This window comes from Monopterus albus, unplaced genomic scaffold (genome assembly GCF_001952655.1).
Source record: "Monopterus albus unplaced genomic scaffold, M_albus_1.0 scaffold260.1, whole genome shotgun sequence".
NCBI classification, from domain to species: domain Eukaryota; kingdom Metazoa; phylum Chordata; class Actinopteri; order Synbranchiformes; family Synbranchidae; genus Monopterus; species Monopterus albus.
This window is the reverse complement of record NW_018128140.1, coordinates 270970-287674: the sequence shown is the minus strand read 5'-3', so window position 1 is coordinate 287674 and position 16705 is coordinate 270970. Positions and strand designations below refer to the sequence as shown.

At 42.4% G+C, this 16705-nt stretch overlaps 1 protein-coding gene across 1 annotated transcript; it reads left to right on the top strand.

Moving 5' to 3' along the window:
- The first annotated feature begins 3348 nt into the window (after nucleotides 1–3348).
- Nucleotides 3349–14419, top strand: ddt (D-dopachrome tautomerase). Its single transcript, XM_020621548.1, has 3 exons — nucleotides 3349–3556; nucleotides 10549–10724; nucleotides 13122–14419. Exons 1-3 carry the CDS (start codon nucleotides 3449–3451, stop codon nucleotides 13192–13194), a joined length of 357 nt encoding a protein of 118 aa, XP_020477204.1. The 5' UTR covers nucleotides 3349–3448; the 3' UTR covers nucleotides 13195–14419.
- Nucleotides 14420–16705: the final 2286 nt, after the last annotated feature.

Here is a 16705-nt window from a genome sequence, read left to right as displayed (position 1 = left end):
CCTAGCACTGCACTCTTCTGGACAGAGATCTCAGATGTTCCTGGGATCTGTTGGAGCCACTCTCCCAGTTTGGAGATCACAGCTCCCAATGTTCCTATTACCACGGGGACCACTTGTGCCTTCACCTTCCACATCTTTTCTAGCTCTTCTTTCAGCCCTTGGTATTTCTCGAGCTTCTTGTTTTCTTTCTTCCCGATGTTGCTATCCCTTGGCATTGCTACATCTATCACTACGACCTTCTTCTTCTGTTTGTCCACCACTACTATGTCCGGTTGGTTGGCCATTACCAGTTTGTCAGTTTGTATCTTGAAGTCCCACAGGACCTTAGCTTGGTCATTCTCAACCACCTTTGGAGGTATATCCCATTTTGACTTTGGGACTTCCAGCCTGTACTCGGCACAAATGTTTCTGTACATTATGCCAGCCACTTGGTTATGGCATTCCATGTATGCCCTGCCTGCTAGCATCTTGCACCCTGCTGTTATGTGCTGGATTGTCTCAGGGGCATCTTTGCACAGCCTGCACCTGGGGTCCTGTCTGGTATGGTATTGATCTTGTACTTAGAGCTTGTTCTTGTGCTGCCAGGTTTAGTGCCTCTGTGCTGTCTTTCAGTCCAGCTTTGTCCAGCCACTGGTAGGATTTTTCAGTATCAGCCACTTCTACTATTTGACGGTGGTACATACCGTGCAGAGGTTTGTCCTTCCATGAGGGTTCCTGCTCTTCCTTCCCTTGCTCCTCTGATTTCTGCTGCCTGAGGTATTCACTAAGCACATCATCACTCAGGGCCATCTTCCTGATGTATTCATGGATCTTTGTTGTTTCATCCTACATACGGAGGATTTGATCACCCCTTCAGAAACTTCAGAAACCATAAAAATAAAAGAAATATGTTTAATAAACATGCAAGTGACATGACAGCTGCAGGTTACATAATGACTGACAATGCTAATGGGCAAACAATGCCTTCTTGACAAATGTCTCTGATTTATGATATCTCTGGACACCTCCAAACATCATAAACATACTAAAATCATTAAACATTCACTTAGGTTGAGAGGAAAATATAGTCTTTTCCTCTCTCCTTCCTATTTTTGATTGCATATATTTCCCATTTGAATGCACGGTTTATTTTTTATCTTTGTCTTATTTTTGATTTTTTTTTCTTCTTTCCCATTTCCTCTTGAACTATGTAAAATTCGAACATTCATGTCACCACAGACTATTCACTGAATATTCTGACTGTAGGGGAGACACTCTTTATGCCCATACTTATCAGAGAGGTATCCAAATGCTATGGCTCCTAGCATCACTCCGAGGAAAAAGATTGTGCTTGTGTTTGTCAGGTTTTTTCTATCATAGACAAGGTCCCACTGAAAAGCAGATCACAAAGAAACTGTAATTAGATGATCTATTTAGGTACCAGTTTTCTGCTGGCCCTTAGGTGCATCTATTATCTGTAAAACTAAAATCTGTGTGTGTGCATCTTTTTTCCACATTAATTTTATTTAATGCACTGTTGATGCAAATATCTGCTGACTTAGGTCCTACCACTAATTCATAAAGGTTGTTAGTGATAAAACAGTGACTGTACCTCTGTTGCCAGGGTGGAAGTGAAGGTGGAGTTGTCATAAACCCATCCGCTCTGACACTGAACTGTGGGCAGGTCAGTGCTGTTGGAGCTGTTGGATAAGAGCTCAAAGTGAGGCTCTGCAAACATCTCACAGGACTTTGGGTCCCCATTTCCTCCCACAGGAACAGTAACTGTCAGTCTCTGCTCCTGAGTTAAATTTCTGAAGAGTCCCCCACCATCCAGGGTGCTGATGTCACATCGGTGAAGTTGTTCAGCAAAAAGTGACAGGGGAGAATTATTTTATACTATATAAGTATGTTAAATTGCCTGTAGGAGTGAATGTGAGTGTGTATGGTTATTTACATCTACATGTTAGCCCTGTAAAAAACTAGTGACCTGTCTAGCATGTACCCCGCCTCTCCCCCATCATCATCATCATCAACTTTATTTATATAGCACATTTAACACAGCCGAAGCTGACCAAAGTGCTTAACACAACATCCACAACACCCTTTAAAAAACAACATAAACAAACAGCAAAACAAAAACATCGTACTTAAAACAACTCCCCATCATAAATCACAAGCTCAACAAGACACAGGATCATACTGGTTCGAACGCCAGACGGTACAGATGAGTCTTCAAATATGTTTTAAAAGTGGACAACAAGGGGGCCTGGGCAATTCATTCCACAACTTAGGCGCCCCCACAGAAAAAGCTCGGTCCCCCCTAGATCTCCGCCTAGCCCTCGGTACCTCCAAGAGCAGCTGGTCGGCCAATCTGAGGCACTGAGAGGGGCTATAGGGATGTAGCAATTCTGTAAGATAAAGGGGAGCCAAACCATTTAAAGATTTAAAAACAAATAAAAGAATCTTAAAATGGATTCTAAAACACACCGGCAGCCAATGCAGGGAAGCCAAAATAAGTGTGATGTGGTCACTTTTACGCCCTCCAACCTATAGACAAGCAGCAGCATTTTGGACTCTCTGGAGGTGGGCAAGGGTGACCTGACTGAGCCCAAAATATAGTGCATTACAATAATCCACATGAGACGTAATAAATGCATGTATTACCGTCTCAAAATGCTGCCGTGAAAGAAAGGGCTTCACCTTTGCCAGCTGCCGGAGGTGATAAAAACTGGCTCGTACAACTGCATTCACCTGACATTCCATTCTAAGATCAGAGTCTATTTTAACACCAGTTTCCAGTTTTTCTTTACTTTAATCAAATACATGTAACAAACTGAACCTTAACTAAGGGGATGAAACATTTGTTAATCTTATCTATGTGGGTAAAACACTCACTCTTCCTAAAATTAACTATTTAATTTAGAAAGAAACATTAAGGTTTACATTTAAAAAAATATTTAGAGCACAACAAACTATGAGCAATGGTGGTCAGTCCTAATGTAATAAAATCTCTTTTATGTAATTACCCTGGTCTGTATAAAATCATTTACTGCTGTTATAAAGCCCTAAATTATGAGCCAAAACGCTCTGTCAAAGTGAAAGTGACACATACATGCAAAATAATTTGACATCTGTAATTATGTGTCATACAGGTTGACAGCCTTTGATCTAGAAATGTAGGTGACATCAAGGCCATACATTTTGACTTCACACCTCAGTTTGACAGGTAGTGAATTTTATTACTCTCTAACACAGTATACACTGTATGATTTAATTTTATTTTAACGTTAATGCTAAACTCTTGATCCACACTCCTTATCAGTTGGCGGCGGTAATGCAACATGCAACATATTTGTTACCACCAATAAACCTCAGAAAAAGAGGGAAAGAAGAAGAATAACAACTACCGACTTTTAGATCCACCCAGAGTTGGGAGTCCTGAGTATTGTTTAGTCTAGTTTAGTCAAAGATGCCTTTCATCAGCCTACAGAGTAATCTGCCGGCCAACTCCTTCTCTGAAGACTTTTTGAAGAGACTATGCTGCAGCACCGCGGCTGCTCTGGGGAAACCACAAGACGTGAGTTACATCTCAATCTGTAACCTGCTTACTGTACAGTGCTGTTCAGTGTCAGAGCTGGTCTGTGTCGAAAGCACGGTTGGTTTACTTTAATCCTGCCCTTCAGTTGTGCACGTGAATATCGCATGTTCACATATAGGGGCCGTAGCCTGATGTGCACATTTCCAGAAATGTAAGCGGCGCCGCAAACATCAAGGTGTTATTGGTTGCAACGCATTTCCTCGTTCACGTCTCACAGTGGCCTGACATTTACGGAGACTCCTCCCTCGTTCTGCCTCAGTTAGTTAAATAGTCGTACAGACCATCGTCTCTCATATCTTCTTCTTCTTTCGGCTGTTCCCATTAGGGGTCGCCACAGCGAATCATCTGTTTCCACCTAACTCTATGCTTGGCATCCTCTACTCTCACCCCAATTAACTTCACGTCCTCTTTTAGCACATCCATATATCTCCTTTTTGGCCTTCCTCTTGACCTCTTGCCTGGCAGCTCCATCTCCAACGTCCTTCTACCAGTATAACCACTATGTCCAAACCATCTCAATCTGGCCTCTCTGACCTTGTCCCCAAAACAGCCGACCTGAGCTGTCCCTCTGATGTGCTCATTCCTAATCCTGTCCATCCTGGTCACTCCTAAAGAGAACCTCAACATCCTCATCTCTGCTACCTCCATCTCTGCCTCTTGTCTTTTCCTCACTGCTACAGTCTCTAACCCATACAGCATAGCTGGTCTCACTACTGTCTTGTACACCTTTCCTTTGATTCTTGCTGACACTCTTCTGTCACACAACCCTCCTGACACCTTTCTCCACCCACTCCAACCCGCCTGCACTCGCCTCTTCCCCTCTTTCCTACACTCCCCATCACACTGGACTGTTGACCCCAAATACTTAAACTCCTGCACCTTCTTGACCTCAGCCCCCTGTAACCTCACCGTTCCACTTCCCTCCCTCTCGTTCATACACATGTAGTCTGTCTTAGCACGACTGACTTTCATTCCTCTTCTTTCCAGAGCAGACCTCCACCTTTCCAGGTGTTCCTCCACCTGCTCTCACTACAGATCACAATGTCATCCGCAAACATCATTGTCCATGGAGATTCCTGTCTGACCTCATCTGTCAACCTGTCCATCACCATAGCAAAAAAGAAGGAACTCAAAACCGATCCCTGATGTAGCCCCACCTCCACCTTGAACTCCTCTGTTTGACCTTCAGATTTCACTACTTTCGTATGTAGTGGTTGATAATAAATCAGATTCCAGAAGAAATATGTAATAGAACAGTATGTAGCTCATATAGACCTTATTTGGTATTAGCTTGTGTAAGGGAGAGCTGAGTGATTATGTGTTTATTAAGTTCATGTGAGGTGGTCAATGGGCTTATGTAAGTGGTTATATAATTAATACTTAGAAAATGAGAAATGTCTCAGGTAAATGGCAGTGAACTATTGGACTTGACTTGAACTACTGTTAAATTGAATCATCATCAGTCAATCTGTATTTCAATACCTCATTGTGACTTCTACTGTAAAGGCTTATTTTAATGTTAACTGATGCTCACTGGAGTCTTATTTTGGTCAAGTAACTTTTGCTCCTTTGAATTTTTTTTTACAAATGAAGACAAATAATTTGTGACTTAAGTCCCTTAGTGACCATGAAACTATTAGCACGAGACAACTTGGAGCTGTCACTTTAGTATTAAGGGTAGGCTAATCCTGACTTTATAACTAGAATATGTCCTGTGAGTGCAATCATCATAACTATTAGACTCTAGGTTTTTTTAATATAACTCATTTCCTCAACAGGCTGTAGATGAATAGTATTTATTAGGATGTTAGCTATACTAAAATGTTACCACTCAAAACAACCTAAAACTTATTGTATCTCTGCATCAAGAAAAACCAACTTCATTGCCACCTCCCTCTTCACTCTACGCTGCAATTTCTTGTAATCCTGTCTACTGTCTTCAGTCCTTTCTACGTCCCACTTCTTTTTAGCTAGCCTCTTCCTCTGAATGCTGTCCTGTACTTCCTCATTCCACCACCACGTTTCCTTATCTTCTTTCCTCCTTCCAGATGGCACACCTAGCTCCTTCCTACCTGTCTCCCTGATCACTTCTGCTGTAGTTTCCCAGTCATCTGGAAGTTCTTCCTGACCGCCCAAAGCCTGTCTCAACTTCTGTCTGAATTCCTCACAACATTCTTTCTTTTGCAACTTCCACCACTTGGTTTTCTTTTCTGTCTTTCCTCTCCTCTTCTTCCTGACCACCAGAGTCATCCGATGCTGTCTGGTTATACTCTCTTCTACCACCACTTTGCAGTCACTAATCTCTCTCAGATTGCCTCATCTACATAGAGTGTAGTCTACCTGCGTACTCCTACCTCCACTCTTATATGTAACTCTATGTTCCTCCCTCTTCTGGAAATGGGTGTTAACTCAAGCCATTTCCATCCTCTTAGCAAAGTCCACCACCATCTGTCCTTCTAGGTTCCTTCCCTTAACACCAAACCTGCCCATCACCTCCTCATCACCTTTGTTTTCCTCACCAACGTGCCTGTTGAAGTCTGCCCCAATCAGGACGTACAGCCGCCGTTGGGCCTTCTTGACCAGCTGTGTGGTGTTAACTGTCCGAGTGAGGTCCTCACTGATGTGGACACCCAGGTATTTGAAGCTGCTCACCCTTTCCACTTCGAGCCCCCGGATGAACAGTGGCTGATGAGTTCTCCTCTCCTTCCTCATGTCCACTATCATCTCCTTCATCTTGTCCGTGTTGAAGGGGAGATTATTGTCCTTACACCATGACACCAAACCGGCCACCTCCCTCCTGTAGGCTGCTTTGTCCCCACCAGGGATGTGTCCTATCACTGCGGTGTCATCCGCGAACTTTAGAGTGATGTTATCCTTATGGGAGGTGAAACAGTCATGGGTGAACAGGGTGTAGAGGATGGTACTGAGGATGCATTCCTGTGGAATGCCAGTGTTTGTAGTGATGCTGGCCGAAGTTTGTGGGGGTTAACCGTGTTGAAGATGGAGCTGTAGTAAATGAAGAGTATCCTGATGTAGGAATCTCTATTTTCTAGGTGAGAAAGGGAATAGTGTAGTGCATCAGCGATAGTGTCTGAGGTGGCCCTGTTGGGCTGGTAGGCATACTGCAGGGGATCCAGAGTGTCCGGTATACTGCTCTGAATGTGGTCCAGCACCACTCTCTCAAAACATTTCATAATGATTGGAGTGAGCACCACTGGTCTTAGTCATTCAGACACTTGACTGGGCTCTTTTTGGGAAGGGGGTCGATGGTTGTGGTCTTGAAGCAGGAGGGAGCGATGCTCTGGCTGAGGAAAAGGTTGAAGATGGAATGGAAGTGAGAACATCAGCCAGCTCTTTGGCACATGCTCTCAGAGCCCGCCCAGGGATGTTGTCCGGTCCTGCCGCCTTGCGGGGGTCAATCTTCATCTTTTGTGTACCTGATCTGATGAGACAGTTAGTGGAGGGGAGGGAGGGGTGTGTGTGTGTGTGTGTGTGCCTCCTCTCTGTGTTGTGTCTGAATGTCTCAAAGTGGGTGTTGAGGTCATCTGGCAGGCTGTCTGTGGAGCTGATGATGCTAGTGGTGGTCCTGTAGTCTGTGATGTGCTGCAGGCCTTGCCACATCCATCCGGAGTCAACAGTAGAATAGAAGCCATTCAGCTTCTCTCTGTACTGCCTCTTGGCCGCTGTGATGGCTTTCCTCAGTCCATACTTTGCAGCTTTGTACTCCATCTTATTGCCTGAACTGAATGCAGGAGAGTGAGCACGCAGCATGTGGCGTACCTGACTGTTTATCCAGGGCTTCCGGTTGGGGAACTTCCTGACCTGTACGGTGGACATAATGTTGTCAACACAGATACTAATGTACCTAGTCACATACTGAGCATAGTCCTGTACGCTGACAGAAAAGTCCTCCAATGTGGCTGCAGCTTTAAACACATCCCAGTCTGTCTGAGCAAAACAGTCCTGCAGGATGCCTTCAGTCTCTGGGGTCCGCAGTTTAACTTGTGTGGTGACAGGGTTTGTTTGTTTCAGTCTTTGTCTGTAGGCTGGATACAGAAACAAAGGAATGTGGTCTGAGTGTCTGAAGTAGGGGCGGGGTGCAGCCCTGTACGCACCTTGTATTTTACTGTAAGCATGATCCAGTGTGTTCTTGTCTTTTATTGCCCTGTGGCATCAGGATGAGCCGTCTCTAACGTGCTGCTGACATTGTGGAGTTTGCTGAGAGCTGCCAAGGAATTAGCTTGTGGGGCTATATATATAGTGTATAGAGCATTGCAACAGTCAAGACGGGAAGTGACAAAAGCATGGATTGCAATCTCAAAACCTTTAAAAGAAAGGAATCACATGACTTAATAGGTAGAAGAAGCTTGGTTTCACAACAGAGTTATTTATTAGATATGAACAATTTTTGCACTACTGTTAACTCCACAAGTCCTTTTTACTATTGCATTATTGCTGTATATTTTTAATGTTGTATATTTTAATACTGTGCTGAGCCAATGCAATGAAATTTCATTCTGTGTACACTTGTTGTATATCTGAATGACAATAAAGTCTGTCTAAGTCTAGGTGTATTTCCCTAATCTTTCGTCTAATCTGACTGTTGTCATTATAGTACTTACAGTACCTTCAACATTATTAAACTATTACCAAATGACAAATAGTCAAATCAAATTTCATAATTGGAATCGGAATAATGTAATGTGCATGCTCTTTCATAAGGCAACAAGTAAACAATATGAGACTGAGAGAACAAGAAAAAGGAATATACATTAGCAATATATATACACACAGTTTAGATGGAGTCTTTCCAGATATATAAAAAAGTATTTTTAAAGGGTATTGCACTAGGGTGGTTGCTGTGGCCTGTTGTACAGTCATGGGTTACATGTTCCGAGTGCCAGCCCGGGGGGAGAAACTGTCCTTGTGTCTGGTTGTTTTAGCATAGTGACCTGTAGTGCTGTCCAGAGGGGAGGAGTTCAAATAATTTGTGTCCAGGGTGTGAGGGGTATGCAGAAATCTTCTCTGCCCTCCTTTTGACCTATGCATTGTACAGGTCCTCCATGGAGGGCAGACTGGCACCCATGATCTTTTCTGCTGTCCTGACTGTTCAGTGGAGTCTGTTCCAGTCCTGGTTGGTTGCTGAGCCAAACCAGACAGTGATGGAAGTGCAGAGAATAGACTCAATAATTCCTCTGTAGAACTGTATCAGCAGCTCCTGAGGCAGGTTGAACTTTCTGAGCTGGCACAGGAAGTTGGACTTTACCTTCTTCCTAAAGTCCACTGTCATGCCCACTGTTTTGAGTGTGTTCAGCTCCACACCACAGGACCAGCTGTTAGTGTAGCTATTGATGTTCTTCTGGCTTCTTCATACAAATGAGGGGTTATTGGCTGAAAACTGGTTTGTCAAATTTTCGGAGTAGCTCCTCTTTGCTACTCTGATCTCCCTTGTCAGTGTGTTCCTGTACAGGATCCTGTCCCCACATCTGTAGGCCTCCTTTTTGGCATGACAAAGCTGCCTACGTTTTACTGTAAACCAGGGCTTATTGTTGCTATATGTACAGACGGTCTTGATGAGCACACACATGTCCTCAAAAAAGCTGATGTATGACATCACACTGTCAGTGAGTTCATCCAGGTCTGTAGCAGGAAGGTAGTAAGATAAAGTAGAAACGTTAATACTTCTGATAGCAGGTGCAATCAGATGTGTGCATTTCCTGTTGTTACATTTGGTTCATACTGTATTTACCAAAAAATATCTACCCATGAATCTGATGTTATACTTGTTTATGGCTGTTTCATGGGTAAGGGGATAGGTTAATTGTATTCAGAGGTTAATATATACATGTTTCCTTTATGAATTATAATTGTTTAATTGTTTATAATTGCCTTAAATTCACTCCAGTTTGTGCAGTCAAAGCAGGACTGTAGCTCTGACTTTGCTTGCTCAGTCCATCTCTTCATTGTTTTGACCACAGACTTCACAGCTTTAAGTATCTGACTGTAGGTTGGGATGAGATGGACCAAACAGTGTACAGACAGGCTGAAGGCTACACAGGAAAAAAAGGGCTAGGTGTCTTTTATTACCATGTTGCAGTGGTCCAATGTGATTATGTCCCAGTTAAATTCCCTGAACACTGAGTGGGGAGTTGGGATGTTTCAGTTCCATGCTAATTATGTATTTGGCCAGGTGCTGTAATGTGCTGGCATGGGCTTGTGGTGATATATACATGCTGACCAGAATGAATTTTTTAAATTTATAATTCAACTAAATTGGTATTTACTTGATTTGTTCTTTAAATTGTTAATTCTAATTTTGCTGTGAACATCAGTCACACATTACTAAAAGATTGTATGGAAAGACATGTGCTTGGCAAGAGCAATGAAGTCAATGGCCTGCACAACATGTCCATCATAATCAAGATGGCTGTCTTGAGGGTGGGAGGCCAGTGATGAAATCCACAGAGAAGTAATACCATGGCTGTTATGGGATAGGCAGGCAGGAGGCAGAGCTAACTGGCAGGGTGCAGCCGTAATGTTTTACAACAGAACAAGCAAGCTGAGACGAACAACGTGATGTTTGCTCTCACAATAAGCTACCAAAGTCTGTGTCGGAGGTACTCTAGCATCTGGACCCCACCAGATGAGAAGAGTGACTCTACTCCAAGACACAAGGGACAAACATTAATTTGGCAGGCTTACAGGATTCGGCTCACATGACTACATGGCAATAATTTATGAAGAGTGCCTTCTTTCTTAACTACAAAGAATGGTATAGAGTGAAGCTTTGATGTCTCCATAGGAGCCTCCTGGCTTGCAGACAACGGTATAGGACAGGTTTTTTATTCAGTGTGAGATGAGCCTCTCCTCAAACAAGATAATGAGAAAAGCACCCTTCTCTTTATTTCACAGATATCGTTTTATATGTATTTAATAGCCTCACTAATGTTATCATGGTGACTGTCTTTCAGAGGATGAACGTGGTGGTGCAGCCTGGCCTGCCAATGCTGATGGCAGGCTCTTGCTCTCCGTGCGTGATGTTGTCAGTTTCTGCTATCAATGTGACTGACACTGCTGAGAAGAACAAGGAGCACAGTGCCAAAATCTTCGAATTTCTGAGCAGAGAACTTGCTCTAACTGAAGACAGGTGAGCTCAGTCTGTATACTGTACCATCAGCTTGTATAATAATATGAGCACATACTGGAACAGTATGAAAAGTGTTCTCGAGCGAACAGCTTCAGTAAACGCACTGTTCTCTTTAATACATCCATGAAACACTCATCTACTTGAGTGGCTGAACATGAACAAATGAATGACTTAGCAAGATCACTCAACAGATCTGATGGGATTAAGAGCTCCGTCACATCTTATGAGGGCACACCGGCGACTGTGGCTGTGTTTCACGGCCAAAAGCAAGGGCAATGACGGCCATAGTCATAAGGCTGTCATGAAATTTATACCCTGGATAGAAGTCAGTGTGGTGCAGAGCAGGATGTCTTCAGAAGCTGACCTGTCTGGCACACTTCATTGATAGCTGCATGAACTGACTTATCCCTCTAATTTTCGACAGTTAAGGGCAAAGTGAGAGTTGGAACAAACTCAATCAGTATCCCCTCCTCTTCTAGCTTGCTTCTCTTTGCCCCTCCTGCCCTGTCTCTGAAACTATGTCATATGTGGTCATGACAGGCAGAGCCAATTGTAGCTGTCAGGTAGAGCAGCAGTAATAATTGGCTCCAGAACCTATATATAGAGAATATATAGCACTTAGAGCCTGTGGTTTTCAGTGGCACTGCAGTGACACAATATCAAATAAAGAGGGTTACATTTTAGTGATATGCATATGTACAGTATGTCTAATATTGATTGTAGCAGATGTATCTGCAGTAACACAAGCAAATTATACAGAGAAATGTTTTTTCCCAGTAATAATGATACAGTAGTAATGTTCAGGCCACTATTGCATCACATTCAGTGTTACATACTTGACACACATAACCCGTGAGTTGAATGTAAAATCCAAATCCATTTGCTAATCCAGGAAAATGCACTGGTTTGCGCTAACTGGACAATAAAACACTAACATTGCAGTCAGTTGGAATGACTCCAGATTACAACCAGAATAGTTATAATTACAAAATTGAAAAGCTAATGTTAGCTTGCTGATGATGCTGACATATATACATTAGCCAGCTACAATACTTGCACGTCTAGCATGAATAAAGTTACATCCGTGTGAAATTGTAGTCTTTGGATGCTTTTAGTGCTCTCTATCTCTGACATACCAAACAGATGTTAACCGTGATTTAGCCTAATTTTTTTGTCGCACTTTTTCTGTGCTACAGAAAGCCACCTCTGAGGTCTAACAGCTCCATTTCCATCAATGGTTGTATTTGGGTTTTTTATTTTTTATTTTTTATTTTTTACTTGATTTATCTAAATTTGTGCTAAATCTTAGTTAATGCAGCTTTAATCTCTGGTCTGTTTCCCTTTTAGTTTGTTTGGGCTGGTGGGAAAACTGTCAGTTAAACTCTGGTGCAGACTGAACAACTGGATTGAGAACAGCCAAGAAGGAGGGTCTCAGTCTACTTTCAAGCAGTTTGTGGTGTGAAGGCAAAGCAGACCAACCACAGAGCAAAATATTTCCCTGCTATATCAGAAAGTGAAAAAGATTTGAAACGGAGGTGTGCTTACTATATATCCTACTCCATTAATTTGATAGTTTCCATTTTAAAAACGTGAGTGGAATGAAGCAAGAAAATATAATTATCAACACTCACAATATGAAGTTGAGTTGCAGTCTGGGCTAATAATGCTCATAATCAGTTATTTCTTAGTGATGTTTTTGTGACACCAGAGAAGATAAACATTTATGAGTGCATCTAAAATATTTATAATATTGTAGAAATTTTTTCTTCCTTTTTTTAAATAATTCAAAAATGTAAACATATCCTAAAGTGAAATATTTCAAGCCATTTTTTTTATTTAATTTCTATGATTACAGCTTACAGCTCATGAAAATCAAAAATCCAGTATCCCAAAATATTAGAATACTTTCATTTCAGGTTTGAGTAAATTAATATTCATACAGTATAAATACTGTGCATCTCTGTCTAGTTCAGTACACGCAACTACAATCATGGGGAAGACTGCTGCTTTGACAGTTGTCCAGAAGGTGATCATTGACACCCTCCACAAGGAGGGTAAGCCACACAAGGTCATCGCTGAAAGGACTGGCAAAGTGCTGTATTGAAGCATATTTATGGAAAGTTGATTGGAAAGGAAACCTGTAGTAGGAAAAGGTGCACAAACAGCAGGGATGACCACAGCCTTAAGACGATTGTCAAGTAAAGCTGATTCAAGAACTTGGAAGAGCTTCAGGAGTGGTGAGGCTGGACTCAGTGCATCAAGAGCCATCATGCACAGACGACTTCAAGAAATTTGTATTATTTTGTATTGTGTTCTGTGTTCTTCTCATATTTTAATTATTATTACAATCACATCAGTGTGTTGAGTAAATTATTGACGGCTTGTTCTGTTCAACAGGATTGTTATACAGTTCCATGCTCTGGAGCCTCACCAGGTTGGGAAGAACGGAACCGTCATGAGTTTCTTGTGAAGGACAAAGTTTCTGATGTGACTCCATCTCAGTCCTTAAGGAAGCACAAGAAGATACAGACAGATTAAATCAGTATTAATCACAGGTTCAAATAAAGATCGGAGGTGTAGTGCTATCTGATGAAGTACCGGAGCACACCTAATGCATGTGTGCATGCCTGCACATGGTTAAGTTTTGGCTTGTTTCAAGGGCCACTTTCCTATGATAGCAACCCCTCAAATTTATTATGACCACTCATCAGAAGCCTCCTAAATCTATAAGAAAATACAGTAGATGCTCTTGGCTCCAATGTTGACACATCAGCTGTGTGCTGGGCTTGTGACTGGCCACCCTGTGCCTTACCTGTGTCATATACATAGACCTACAGCTGATCACCCACAGGTACACAGGTAAAACAGTCTGTTTAAATCACAGCATCACTTAAGTTAAATATAAAGTCTGTTTCTGCTGATGATCGTCAAATCTGATGTTTGTCTCCACGGCCCCTCCTGGAGATGATGCTCTAGTTTGTCAGTCTGAATGATCTGAGTTCTGTTCTGTCACTTGTCTTTTGTAAACAGGGTCTGTATTCAACACTAAACTGTGTCGCTGTGAACAACCCACATTATGTGTTTGAACAAAACATGCAAACCCCCGTGGGTGCCAATTCTGCATCTGAGCATGCATTGTTTAAGTCAGTGCTGTGAAACAATCACATTTTAAATTGCAGTATGACAGCTTAGAGCATTCCATTTTGCAGGACATACGCTTTACTGTTGATTGGATCTTCAATCACCAGTGTTTGGATAGTGCTCACAAAAATGCAATGTAATGAACTTCCACCACATTATTCCAGTAGGCCAATTCTTTTTACTCTCCCGGAGAGAAGAAGTGGCAGAGTGTTGCTCCGGTGTGTTCCAGCAGCACTACACCTGTGGTAAACATTAAATTTAATTGTCAATTACTGTGCTTTAATGTCATAGCCAGGTTTTGCATACAAAGCTGTAAAAGATGTTCTGTTCCATTCCTGAAATCACTTGTATTACAGACTGTTGCCGTAGTCCAGACTAGAACTACATTAAAGAAAACATCCTACTAGTTTCAGGAAAATCATTTTGAAAAGAAAACACTTTTTGTTTTCCCCTGACTTTATTCTCAGAACTGGAACATACATGTCTGTCTTGTGGCCTAAACCTCTTCTGTAAATAGGCCTGTAACTCATCACTAAAGATATTGAGGAGATGAACTGGAGTCTGTTTCTGTGTAAATCTTATACTGTCCAGGAATGAAGACACATTAAACTGCTGTGATTTGGAAAATATCTACAGTAACTTGACATGTATAATGTAGTAGAATGCCTCACATTTGTATTTTTGTGCATATCTACTTTAATCCTCTTTAGCCAAGGTGTGAATGTATGACTTTGGATTTTTGATATTTTTCCATTACAAGTGTCCATTTCACTTTTGTAAATATCAGAATCAGAATCTGCTTTATTGGCCCGGTGCGTCGGACACACGAGGAATTTGACTCTGGTACATCGGCTCTCAATGTGCATGTAAATATTCCCATGCAAGGGGCAAGTAAACAGCAAACCAACATAAAGCTGTGTAATATAACAAAATAAGCAGTATTAACAAGCAACAAACAGTGCAAACAATGCAAAATAAACAGGCAGTAAACAATGCAGACAGACAAAGGAATGCTCATTGTGAAACTAGATAAATAGGAATAAAGATAGAGTACTTAGAGACCTGTTTAGATCTGTATAATCTGTACAATGTATATTTACAGGTATTGCACTTAGGGTTATTGTCCAGTCATACTGACATGGGTTAAGTGTTCATCAGAGTGATGGGGGAAGAAACTGTCCTTGTGCATGTTTGTCTTGGCGTACAATGACCTGTAATGCCATCCAGAGGGGAGGAGTTCGAACAGATTATATCCCGGGTGTGAGGGGTATGCAGTGATCCTCTCCGCCTTCATTTTGACCCGTTCGGTGTACAGGTTCTCTATGGAGGGCAGGCTTGCACCAGTGATCTTTTTTGCAGTCCAATATCAAAGTTTTACACCAGTTTTATTTTACTTTTTGAAAACTAAATTATTTGGATTTGTCAGTGTAAAGATGAAGACTATCAGTCTTCAATTTTGATTGTGCCCTACATCACACTTCAGGTTTTTGGTTCAACTTTCATGTAAAGCTCATTCAAGATTTACTGCGCCTTGGCTGGTATGTGGACGAGGGTGGCCAGAAGCAGCAGGGGACTTTGACAGAAATCTGCAGTCAAGGCGTTAACACGCACACCCACTGAGCTCGATGGTTTGCCATAAGAAGTCCCTGGCTGCGGATTCGGACGAGGTCAGATGTGGACTGGGCTAAATCCAGGTCACATGATAGAGTCAGATGGCTCACTGATGATGAGGTTGACCTGCTGTAGATTAAACTTTTAAATTTCATTCATCCTTTTCAAAGTATTCCATTTTGCATAAATCTTTGTTAAAATGGTGGAAAATGAGAAGAAACATTCAACAGCTATAGTGGTGATATCACACCTAGAATGGGGAGGCTGTTGAATTTGTCTCAGCAATTTTCTCTAACTCTAACTTGTCCTCACAACCACAGTTTTCAGTCCTTTGTGATATATATATAAAAAAAACACGATGACTCAAAAACGTACTCAAAAGGCGAAGCCTTATAACAGTTCCTCCCAAAGCAAGCTGCCATCAATGAGCAAAAAAACTGACTCTTCAAAAAAGGCTGACGCCACCATGGCCTTAGCCATTGCTGAACATTGTTCCATGCTGTTCACAGAGATGTGATCACATGCCTGATCTCATGTGATCTTGAGATCAGAGCGCGCAAAGAGGAGCTACTCTGAAAAGCTGGGAACCAGTTTTCAGCCAATGACCCCTCATCTATGTGGAGATGCCTGAAAAGCATCCCTGGCTATGGGAAACCATCCCCCCCTACTGTAAAGGACCATCAACTAGCAGACGACCTGAATGTGTTCTACTGCAGGTTTGAGAGACAGAAACCCCCCCTCCACACACACACACACACACACACACACACCCTCCTCCCTTCAGACCCAGTGGGGGCCTCTAACGATCTCTGAAAAGGATGTGTGTGGCCTTTTTAAAATAACTAAAGATCACAAAGGCACCAGGCCCAGATGGCATGACCCCTTCCTGCTTGAAGGTGTGTGCTGATCAGCTGGCCCAGATCTTCACACTTATCTTCAACATGTCACAGGAGCTGTGTGAAGTCCCCTCCTGCTTCAAATGCTCCACCATCATCCCAGTCCCTAAGAAACCCTCCATCAGTGGACTGAACATCTACAGACCCGTCGCCCTTACATCTGTAGTTATGAAGTCCTTTGAAAGACTGGTGTTGGCCCAACTGAAGGACATCGTAGACCCACTGCTAGACTCTCTGCAGTTTGCCTACCGGGCAAACAGGTCAGTGGACGATGCAGTGAACATGGCACTGCATTACATCCTGCAACACCTCGACCCCCCGAAGGACCTATGC

Coding starts and splice junctions, on each gene's coding strand:
- ddt (XM_020621548.1), top strand. CDS start 3,449: ATGCCTTTCATCAGCCTACAGAGTAATCTGCCGGCCAACTCCTTCTCT. Junction 3,557..10,548: donor CTCTGGGGAAACCACAAGAC/GTGAGTTACATC, acceptor ACTGTCTTTCAG/AGGATGAACGTGGTGGTGCA. Junction 10,725..13,121: donor CTTGCTCTAACTGAAGACAG/GTGAGCTCAGTC, acceptor TCTGTTCAACAG/GATTGTTATACAGTTCCATG.